An 11,936-nucleotide genomic window follows, 5' to 3' on the forward strand; every position below is an offset into this window, starting at 1 on the left:
TCATAAATCATACTGAGAATAATACAAATCATTTTCAAAAACTGTCTGTTACAAAATGTATTTAGAAATTATAATGTAAATGTAAACTGAGAAAATAAATACGATTTTGTTTTGAAGAAATTCCTGAAAACATTAGCATTTCGGCAAAGAGTATCTATCTGCACGTACAATACCGTTGGTCAAACCCCCCCCCCCACGTGGCACAGCGGTATGTCTGCGGACTTACAACGCTAGAAACCGGGTTTCGATACCCGTGGTAGGTACTGCACAGACAGCCCATTGTGTTACTCTGTGCTTAACTTTAAAAGAAACAAACAAACAAACCCTCTTATTAGATTTATAAAGAAATCTCAATGACATTACTGAACTAAGATTAACCTAATTCACAAATTATTTCCGTCTCTATCGCGAGGATCCCACAGTGAATCAAAGATAAGTTTACGAATTCACGACGCTAAAATCGGGGGTTCGATTCCCGGTGATAGACCGAGTGCAGATAGCCCATTATGTAGCTTTACGCCACAACAAAGACACGAACTATCCTGAGTTACTGAAACGTGGTGTGGTGAAATAAGATCTAAGCTGAATGTAAATCCAGATTTGCAACACATGAACAAAATAATGCAATATGAGGGATGGTAAATTGCTTGATTTTGTTGTGCTTGTGAGATATCCCTTAAAGCAGAATAATGGCTTTTCTTTCGTCAAATGTTTTTGGATGAATAATTTTACTCACAGTTTGTTTGTTTTGAATTTTTCGCAAAGCTACACGAGGGCTATCTGCGCTAGCCGTCCCTAATTTAGCAGGGAAGGCAGCTAGTCATCACCACCCACCGCCAACTCTTGGGCTACTCTTTTACCAACGAATAGTGAGATTGACCGTCACATTATAACGCCCACACGGCTGAAAGGGCGAGCATGTTTGATGGGACGGGGATTCGAACCCGCGACCCTCAGATTGCGAGTCGAGTGCTCTAACGATGAAACTTTATATATATTTGAAATTAACAACGAAATTTTATGTGTTAATTTTAAATTACTCGTCTATTTAATAGCATCAAAAATGTTAATGTATGCTTAATGTCTTTTTTTTTAATAAAATCATACATCTTAATGTATTTTTTTAATAAAATTAGACTTATTAGTCTAAGTTTAGAATCTTTTTAATAAGAGTCTACATCTTAGTGTATGCTTTGTCTATGCACAAAGAACATTTATATTTTCAATTGAGGCGGTGAGAGTTTCTTTTCATGTGTAATTTACCTGCAAGTTTGTAAATGATAACTCTCTACCAAAACTCATACGCTGTTTCGTAAGCGGATAAATTTATGTTTACTGCTTACTGAATATGGTAAATATAAATACCTTTTGCACCGTGTACATATAGATTTAAATAATACGAATTTAAAACTTCGAATAAAACAGAAAAAATATTTTGCTTCTCTTTTCGTATTCGACATGCATTGTGAAATAAACAAAAACAACAAATCCTTCAAACCATCAACAAATATAAAAAGCTAAAAGATCAACTACATCAAAGTCGAAGAAAATAAAAATCATCCAGGAAAGAAATGTGGCACAGAATACTAAATGATGAATTTTTCCATATTGTAGACTTAACGGCAAAAACTCTTGCAGAATGGAAAAGTGACTCTCAAACAAATCAGGTTTAAATAATTAGCAATATTCAGTGTGTTATATTATTATCTATTTTTTACATAAAATGCATTGCTAAGGGCTCTAATTTCAAATATTACTGCAACTATACACAGACTTTCAGCAGTAAACAATATTTTTCGTACAATTTCAGTCTTATGTTAAGAGTAAGTAGCTTTTAACGTTTATTTCCACTGATTAGTATTTTATATTAACCGTGCTAAATTTCACGTTAAACCAAATGTTGTACATTTTCAGTATCTAGTGGCACAGCGGTATGTCTTCGGACTTACAACGCTAAAAACCGGGTTTCGATACCCGTGGTGGGCAGAGCACAGATAGCCCATTGTGTAGCTTTGTGCTTAACTTCAAACAAACAAAATCCTTTATATACGTGTCGCATATTTTGCATCTTAATACCTTCGGAGACCTGGATGGAAAAAAAATAATTTTTTTTTCGACATGATTTCCATCGGGACTGTATTTTAATGTTCCAAGTATATTGTTGAGTTTGACTTAACGAAACACATCTAAAACGAGTTACTATATGATGCTTACCAAATCTATACAAGCTAGACAATAATGTCCACAGAAGGAGACATTGACTATTACATGCTTGGTCGCGAACTCAGTACCTTCTTGGACAAAAAGAGGATTAAATACCACAAAAGTAAATTTTCTGTTCTAATCCACTCCATCCATGAATGCTTCTCCGGCTCTGTGTTCGAGGAACAAAATAGCTTTCATCATTGTAATTCACTAACACTTGTTCAGTTTACGGATTTATCTAATATGGTGGGATCAACTAGACTAAGTAGGGCATTGTGTTGTTCAATGCTATGACGGTAATCAAAACGGCCTACGTCACGTCGTCGGCTTCGTAAATCTCCATCAGCATACATATGATTTGGATTTCTTTACTGGCTTAGCAGACCTTATTGTAGATCGATCACAAACCATATAACAAATCTCTTGCAAAGTGTAGAGTACAGAATTTCCTCTGAAGTCACACGGTGTATTACTTATATACTTTATCTGCGATTATGTAACTTATAATAAATTCTCCCTCTTAGCACACTTAAAAATATTTCATTAGTCGAACAAAAGATTTTTCGTAACAACACATGTCCTACCGCGCATGGTAAAACCCTAAATAACGTTTCACTTTTCTCTCGAAGGACGACGTCTCACAAATTGGACTTATCACTGTAATAGCAGCCTGGTGCTTATGTGTCAGTGTAATGTATTTAACACCCAGGTGCTGAGGGGTGTCATCTGTCTGTAGCCAACAGGGGGGGGGGCAGGCTGCCTCCCTCTTCCAATGCCCTTAGGGGAGGTTACACTCCATTAATTGTTCAACGCCATCTCAATAGAGCAATGTTTGCTAAGTGATGTCACACAAAAATCACTTTGCATGGTCTAATACACGTTTTCTGAACAATAACACGATGATACCGTTTGATTTTTTATTAATAGATCAACAGCTCTTCCTTTAAATTCATGAAATTATGAAAAGAAAGGCATTTATTCGAAAGGTTTTGCCGGAATATTTGCTGTTGAAATTGATGTTTGAAACTCATAGTAACTAATGTACCACAAGGATCTATTTATCATGGTGTTACTACATATGCCACTTGTGGTTGTCATGATATTACTACGTATGTCACTGTACCTATCATGGTGCTACTGCGCACGTCACTTGTGTCTATCATAATGTTACCTTGTCATATAATATATACTTTATTTCAAAATAAAAGAACCAACATGTTTCAAAGTTTTACATTTCGAAATCATTAAGTTTAATTTTTTCCTTTCTAAATATGACCTTAATTAAAGCACAAGTCGTGTGTTTAAGTAGTAAGGTCATTTTTCAGATAAAAGATTGTTTGTTTGTTTGTTTTGAATTTCGCGCAAAGCTACACGAGGGCTATATGCGCTAGCCGTCCCTAACTTAGCAGTGTGAGACTAGAGGGAAGGCAGCTAGTCATCACCACCCACCGCCAACTCTTGGGCTACTCTTTTACCAACGAATAGTGGGATTGACCGTCCGTCACATTATAACGCCCCCACGGCTGAAAGGGCGAGCATGTTTTGGTGGGAGAGGGATTCGAACCCGCGACCCTCAGATTGCGAGTCACGTGCCTTAACCACCTGACCATGTCAGATAAAAGAAAAACGCAGCAGGTTTCATTTTTGAACAGCTTTATTACAAAACGGTTTTACCGAAAGTTTATGGTGGTGAGGGTGGTTCTTTGGTGACGATATTAATAAACCCGAATGAGATGTCCATAAAAGCCAAAATTTTAGCCAATTCGTAAACCAGATAGGTTTCTACACTAATGTCTGTTTGAAATTAACAACTTAGTATGCTATCCAGTTTTAAAAGCAGGTAACGAGCTATGTACTTTTCTTTGTTCTGACATGCCATTTACTGCGAAAATGTAGTTTTTGACTGACGATACATGAAATCGTTTGAAAACGTTAGACCGCTATGCTACAAACCAGCGATGACAGAAAACAGACTAAAACCTAGTTTACTTGCATATGTACATGTATTTATTGAAGTCCAATGACCATTTAAATATTTAACTAAAGGCATCCTTGAAATGCCATCTGTAAAGAATGAAGTCGTGCGTAATAATAATAATACATAACAATAAGGAAGCCGAGCGCGGCTAAGTGTTTGGCATGCCGGTCTGTGGAGCTGAGATTCCGTGGTTCGTGTCCCATTAACGCTAAAACCTCACGCTCCACAATTTGTGGCCGTAGGTGGTGTTGACTGGCCGCCTTCCCTCTTGTCTATCACTTCAAAATTAGGAGCATTTTTTGAAACTGAAGTATTATATAACAACATACATACAAAAGAGATTGCGCACGAAGAAAATGAGGCGTTAAGATAACGAATGTGTGTGCGTGTGTATATATATATATATATACATACATATGGTAATGCACTGTCGTGACGTGCATATATATTTGAAGTTTTGTAACAAAACACATATAAGTTTAAACCGTGTAAGTATGTAAACGTAAACTAAAATTATGTATAATATCACTGCTACTAAATAACGTGTTTCAATATCTATAAGGCGTTTTACAACAGAAGTGAAATACTGTATATTATTGGGTGAGCATATTAAAATAGGATTTTAAAGCTACTTTGAGTTACTGAAATCGGTTTGGGGATCATTTAAATCAACTTTATTCTCTGTTTTTAGGAAAGGAAAAGTGATTTTTAAGTTAAACATGTTACTTATTTTGGGTAAATATAATTCAACAGTACGTCAATTAAATTTTAACTCATCCTTTGCTGGATACTCTTTAGTTCAACTTACTAATGGATACTCAAAATATGTTGTTTTCAAAAGACTGTAATTCCTTACCAAAAAGCCTTTTGATGTCGTACTCAAAAGCGTTGTAATGTCGTACTCAGAAACGTTGTAATGTCATACTCAAAAGATGTTGTTTTCAAAATACTGTAATTCCTTACCAAAAAGCCTTTTAATGTCGTACTCAAAAGCTTTGTAATGTCGTACTCAGAAACGTTGTAATGTCATACTCAAAAGCGTTGTAATGTCGTACTCAAAACACTTTAATGCCTAACGTAAAATACTGTAAGGCGTAACCACCAGAGTTTGGCAAACCTTACTGCTAAGTTCACAATATAATTGCGGGTTGAAATGGCACTTGATCGTCTCATAGAAATCGCATGGGGCATGAGCGGAAACCAACTAAATGGGCGGCAGTAAATGTAGACACCTTCGGCATGTTGTCCTCACTTTCCAATAGAAGCTCTTTCACACAATACAACCATAGAAAGAAATCCAATTGTCTATAGAGAGAACCTTTAAGTGGTGAAGCGTGTTCCTATTCCTGGAGTGACCATTCTGAAACACTAGTTTTTCTTTCTAAATTATATAGTTTGTGTGGAGATTAACTGCACAAACGTCATAGCAGGGTCACTTAATTAAGCTCTGTTAAAATATCGTTGACATGTACTTTAATGGTTGTGCTATTTCAACTAACCAATACTTTTTAATAAGTATGTTAAGAATAGATATTACTGTTATAAATCTAAATGAAAATTGCAGAATTTAGTAAATATAGACCAGTTATGGGAGTTTTATCACATAATAAATAGATATGACAGCTAAACTGTATTAACAAACTAAAATTAGTAGACAATAAAGTGGGTTAACTGTGGTTAAGTTGAGAAGTGTATAAAACAAGAAAAAGACGCGTTAAAATTGATCAAGTTTCCAAGTCGTGTTGATTGAAGACACGAAAAACATGATTAAAAGGGTTTATAACGCTCAACTTCGGGGTTCGGTCTCTGTGGAGCCGTTTGACACAGCATAACATATGTATTCAGTTGTGCAATGTTGCACTCAACAACAAACAGACGATAATTTAGGGAAGCACTTGTCAAGGCTTTCTTGTTTTAACGCAAACTTACCTATCTATACAACCTGCACAGTGCCCACTGCGAGAACTGAACCCCGAGTAAGAGCGTTATAAGCTGAAGCTTACCGCTGAGACATAGTTGCTGAACAAAAGGTAAAAAAAAAATGTTGTTTTCGTAACTCCTTTCACAAAATTTTCACTTAAAAATGTCATTACCCAAAATAAGACCCACAGTTTCAAATCTATAGAAAAAAAATTACTTATGTTATTAACGAGATTTTCGTTAATAAAAATATATTTTATTTTATTTATTACCACATAGCGTCTTTTTTTTTCCAGCTTTTGGAGGCCTAGGTTCACTGTTAATGTACATTTGTGAAATTTAAAGTTACACCTAGTTATCATTTAGTCTGAATATTGAATCAAATTCCCAGTTGAGTATACAGTTTTGGACGCTGAATCTTGTTTGACCTTTGAATTTTTAAACTTGCCTTGGTACTTAAAATTAGGATAATTTAAATGCATTACTGTGCACTTTCTATAATTAAAGGTCAGTTAATCACCATGTATTTTGCATATTATCAATTAATCTAAGTAATTTTCTAGTACTTAAGTATCACCATAGTCTGAATATTGAAAATACTGCTTTTTTATAAGAACCACGTGTGGCAAACAAACGTGCATGTCATCTTCATGATCTTTGAAGATTATGTACTTGAGTCAACACAAATAAATCAAATATATATATACAATTCTGAAGTATATGAATACCAGTTCAGATATCAATGTTATAGCATTCTTCTGAAGGAGGGAACGTTGAGATTGTTCTAAAATTCCGCCCGTAATAACCAGTGGAGTGAAAAATTACAATAGCTGTGTGCTCGCGACGCGGTAGCTTTGTCGGTTAAAGCATCATCCCGCTAATTAGAGTCGCAGGTTCATATCTCATACAATCTGAGTTACTTTTCAACTGAAAAAAAAAATACTTCTTAGAACGAAGTGTCAACCTTAAAATTTCAATAAGATTTGAAAGCTATTATGTGGAGTGTAAATAAATCTGTGACGAACGCTAAAAACAGTGAATTATGTACTTAATAAAACTATAAAATAATACAGTAACTATGACATAATTAAAATAATTTATTAGATCAAACTCATTTGAAAACACATTGTGGTGGCTTCCTAAAACAAAGATACATTCATATCTTTTAGAGTTGCATATAACGTTGGTTCTGGTTTTGATACAGTACAAGTAAACAACTTGTCATGTCCGGAAAATTGTTTCATAACGTCATTAGCCTTATATATTTTTAATAGAATTGCTAATGAGGTACAGACCCTCATCGAATTTTGAAACACACTTTTATATACTATTCATGCATCAATTTGTTTATGGGTCTATCACTTTGTTGGTTACAAGATCCCAAATATCAAGCCGCAAGACAAATGTAAACAAAAATAATATCGGTATTGCAATTAATTCCACCAATTACTACTAGGGATTTCTCTATATTTTACATAATAGTCGTAGGAACCTACTGGCTTAATCGTGCTTAATCGTAGGAACTGGCTTAATCGTGCTGTAATCCGAGTAACAACTTCATTTTTCGTGTATACCTGTACTTGGGTTTATTTAACAATCACCAATCAACCTCCCGCTTCACCTCGACCACCACCACCACACAAACACACTTGAGATTGTGATCCTGATAAATATTCTATTGTTTCCCACGCCCATGTTTTACATAGAAAATGAATGAATTTGACTCAGATTTTTGTCATTTCGTTACAGCGGTTCTTGAGACATACAAAAAAAAACATAAAAGTTCCTAATACGATGCAATGTAGTGAACGTTATAAAAACAAGTCAGCGAAGAATAACCTTTAAACAACTCTTATGAGTAACTTAATGTTAAAAGATTAAAATATTATAATATCATTAAGTACTGAATAGACGATGGGCTTATAGTAGACATATTATAAGCTGAGTAAGAGATTTTGTTTAAAGTTATAAATCATTGTTTGTTAGTTAGTAATAGAAGACTAGCAAAAAACAAAAAACTAAGATCTGTAACTACTCTGATGACACCAAGAACATATTCCAGTAGATAAACAGAGCAAGTAATGTATTTATTTTATATCAAATTAAATACTTTCGAACAAAAATTACAAAGTCCAAACGTTTTGGCTTTCGTCAGTCTCAAAAGCTATCAATCTATAGTGTAATTAAACTAAGAAATGTTTTGTCTTTACAATAAGCTTGTTACAAATATTAAGTTATATTGTTCTCTACTAAGTTATGCTTCAAAAATGTCCCTAATATCCCTATCCATTATTGATCTGCCAAAATACCAGTTACTGCCTAATTCATCAAATTTCTGATCACTTACTTGTTCCACAATTCTACAGATCTCCTTTTCAGCGGTCGTTTACAGACTTTGATCATTGCGTTCTTAGTAAGTGGCACGCGCCACCATCGTCTTCGCACGTGCCTCTTGTCCAACCGACCGTGGGAGCCACGCCTTCATTCTGAACAGGCTACTTACAGCTATCTGTGGGCGTGAAACGCTGTCGACCAATAAGACCAAATTCTGTAGTGGAAGAAAACGTTGGTAAACAGTGTGGAGAAACATGATGGTACCCCGCCTTGATGAAACAGACAGGTAAACAGACTACTCTAAACATACCACATGCAGTTATCAAGCAGTAAACAGTTTGTAGAGACCATGGCTAACTTGTGTACCAACAGTCGCGACTCTCCGTACACCTCGACGGCTCCAGGCTCGTCTTTGGTCCAACTGAGCCCTGCGGCACTCGTCGAGTATCACCGGCTTCAACTGTATGACTACGCTCAAGTAGCCAGCAGATTTCGGTTCTCTCATCCAGCTTTTGTTCCAGCATACTCATTGAGCCCGTATAGTGATGCTCAGCCACCTCTCCCTTATGGTCTCTCGCCCTTTGTTCGCTTTGACCCCCGCACTCGTCTGTTACACGAGGACCCCAAACCTCAACATTCTTATATCGGCCTGATCGCAAAAGCCATATTGAGTTCAAATGAGAAGAAAATGGTACTGAGTGACATCTATCAGTACATACTGGACAACTATCCCTACTTTCGAAACCGAGGGCCCGGCTGGAGAAATAGCATCCGCCACAATCTCTCTCTCAACGACTGCTTCATAAAAGCTGGACGCAGTGCTAACGGAAAAGGTCACTATTGGGCCATTCACCCAGCCAACATGGAAGACTTCAAAAAGGGGGACTTTCGACGTCGTAAGGCACAACGAAAGGTCCGTCGACATTTAGGATTGGCTGTACCGGAAGAAGACGACAGTCCGAGTCCTACACCTCCACCAGAGGTCAGCCCTAGACCCGACAGAGCTATGGTCAGTTCTGGAGAAGAAAAAGTTAGCACAGAAACGGTCAACTGTCATACTAGAAAAAGGCTGTTCGATGTAGAAAGTCTGTTAGCTCCCGACCAGGGTGAGAATGATCATGAAAATAGAAAACCTACAATGGAACAACGAGAGGATGGAAAAGGGCAGTTCCAGCCTCAGATGTCTGTTTCATCTCTAGGAGGGTTGGCACTCTCTGTCCCAACCGTCTGGACGACCGGTCAGTCATTTTCTGCAGCTACTATGCTGGCTTGTCCAGTCCGCCCGTCAGTTCCGGGGTATGGTCGACCCCTGTTTTTTCCTTCGCCCGTAGATTCCCTTGTCCAGCGGTTTCAGAGCCGTGTACCAAAGTTTGGTCCGATCTCTGAAGAAATTGACCATTCTGGCGTGTAAGAAGCAAACCTAAGTCTCGTAAGCCTAGAAGCAATATACTGTACCATATACGTGCGTTCGTAATTATGTGCTTAAAGTTTATTGTATATGTAAGAAATAATTATGTGATGAAATTTATTTGTATATTTATTTTATGTAAGAGCGTCTGTAAGATCCTGCACCAAAAACTGAGTAGAAGTCTCGTCAAAAAATCGAAAAATAATTATTTAGTTTATACAGAGAACGGTCAACATTCCCGATCGTGATTTCTCACCCAGATTATAGTGACTGAGCTTATCGTTCCTGTGCAATCTAATTCATGTCTAGAAATCTTATTGTAAGTTAAATATACTAGCATATACGCCACGTGTACTTAAAAGTACAATAAATGTTTTAGCTGTGTAGTGTGTGTGTGTGTGTGTTTGTTCCTTCTTCATATATTAAATATTCATATAATATGGTTAATCACAACATTGTACAATAATCACTTTATACAACATTGAAAGAACACATAGCAAGATTATTGGTGCTTTAGAGAAGTTATTATTTAAGAACAATCACGTAACGATGACCAGATAATAACGTCAAGGGTCCTGCAGCAAAGAATGCTGACTTATAGAGCACTGGGACAAGAGGATTAACGATTATTTCATTGTGAGGTTAAATACCTTTTATGGAGAACCGTAACTTAATTAAGTTTATTTAGCTTGAATAGATTCGTTCTGGAAAGATAATTTCCTGTCTAAGTAATTGACTTTACAATATTCTTCATTATTTTACACGTTACCATGTTTTTTTTTTTCGATTGTTAGTTTTATTCTATTTTTTGAATACAAGATTGTACGATAAACATTCTGATATTCTTTGTTTGAAAAATTCAGTACGTTTTGAAAAACACAATATATGTGTATGTGATAAAAAAGGGCATATAGGTTTATTCATTTTGGTTTGGGACCCGATTCTTGTAACACTTAAAGAACTTCCCTAACATTAAATCATTAGATTAGAACACACAATTCTTTAGAGATAGTGTACACGTGCTTCACATATTTAGTTTACTTCTCTCCCCCCCCCCGTCCTGTTGATTATTTATACATTCACATAGAGACTGTTATTGGTTATTTTAGGTAAGAAACTGAACTAAAACTCCATGCTAGACTAGAAAATATTGTCGCGTTTCAGAACACTTTCATTAACCACCCTCCAAAAAACGTACATCACGTATAATAGTTAAACGAACCGCCTAAACGTCACGTTAGTGTAGTCTGTATAATGTGTAAAGTTTAGTTTACTCTAATCCCTTATAGTGATGGCACACGACGAGACACACATTCGGCATGTAATGATGTTTGAATACAAGTAGGGAAACAACTCCTCTGTAGCCACAAAGAATACCAAAGAAGTTTATGGAAATGTTTTGAACGTTCGTAAGTGTCATCGATGGTTCAGCAAATTTCGTTCAGGTGACTTTATCCTTATAAACTGTGATGGCAGGGGCCGACATATTGGAATTGATATTGATGCTTGTTGAGTCTAACCCAAGGCAACACACTCGTGAAATGGCCCGGAAATTGCATGTCCCTCGTGAAACAATACGTAAACCTTTAAGGAATATGGGAAACTCCATAAAGAAGGTGTTTGGGTGCTTCACGAATTCTCCGATGATTACCGTTTCCAACGTGTGAACGTTGCTTCGTCTCTTTTGGTGCGTAATGCGCGTGAAACAGTTTTGGACAGAATTGTCACCGGCGATGAAAAATGGATTATCTATGCAATTATTAAACGCCAAAAACAATGGCTCATTCCTAGACAAGAACCACTTCCGACCACAAAACCTGGACTCCATCCGCAGAAAGTGATGCTTTGCATTTGGTGGGACATCAAAGGAGTAATTAAATTCGAACTCCTTAATCCACAGCGAACTGTCATTGCAGTCAGCAACTGGAACATTTAAATCAAGCCCTTCATCAGAAACGCCCTGCACTCGTCAGTCGGAAAGGTGTTGTTCTTCTCCACTACAATGCACATCCACAATATTATGGAGTTGGGTTGGGAAGTTCTCCCCCCCCACCATATTCTCCAGATATGGCACCATCAGATTACCATCTT

The 11,936-nt window shown here is 36.6% G+C and overlaps 1 protein-coding gene across 1 annotated transcript; it reads left to right on the plus strand.

Moving 5' to 3' along the window:
• The first annotated feature begins 8,786 nt into the window (after window positions 1-8,786).
• LOC106471202 (fork head domain-containing protein FD5-like) lies at window positions 8,787-10,126 on the plus strand. The gene has a single exon (XM_013931795.2). The coding sequence runs from the start codon at window positions 8,787-8,789 to the stop codon at window positions 9,846-9,848; it is 1,062 nt and encodes a 353-aa protein (XP_013787249.1). The 3' UTR covers window positions 9,849-10,126.
• The last annotated feature ends 1,810 nt before the right edge of the window (window positions 10,127-11,936 follow it).

Source organism: Limulus polyphemus, unplaced genomic scaffold (genome assembly GCF_000517525.1).
Source record: "Limulus polyphemus unplaced genomic scaffold, Limulus_polyphemus-2.1.2 Scaffold111, whole genome shotgun sequence".
Classification (NCBI taxonomy): Eukaryota; Metazoa; Arthropoda; class Merostomata; order Xiphosura; family Limulidae; genus Limulus; species Limulus polyphemus.

Excerpts from the sequence above, each read along its gene's own strand:
- LOC106471202 (XM_013931795.2), top strand. The coding sequence starts at position 8,787 with ATGGCTAACTTGTGTACCAACAGTCGCGACTCTCCGTACACCTCGACG.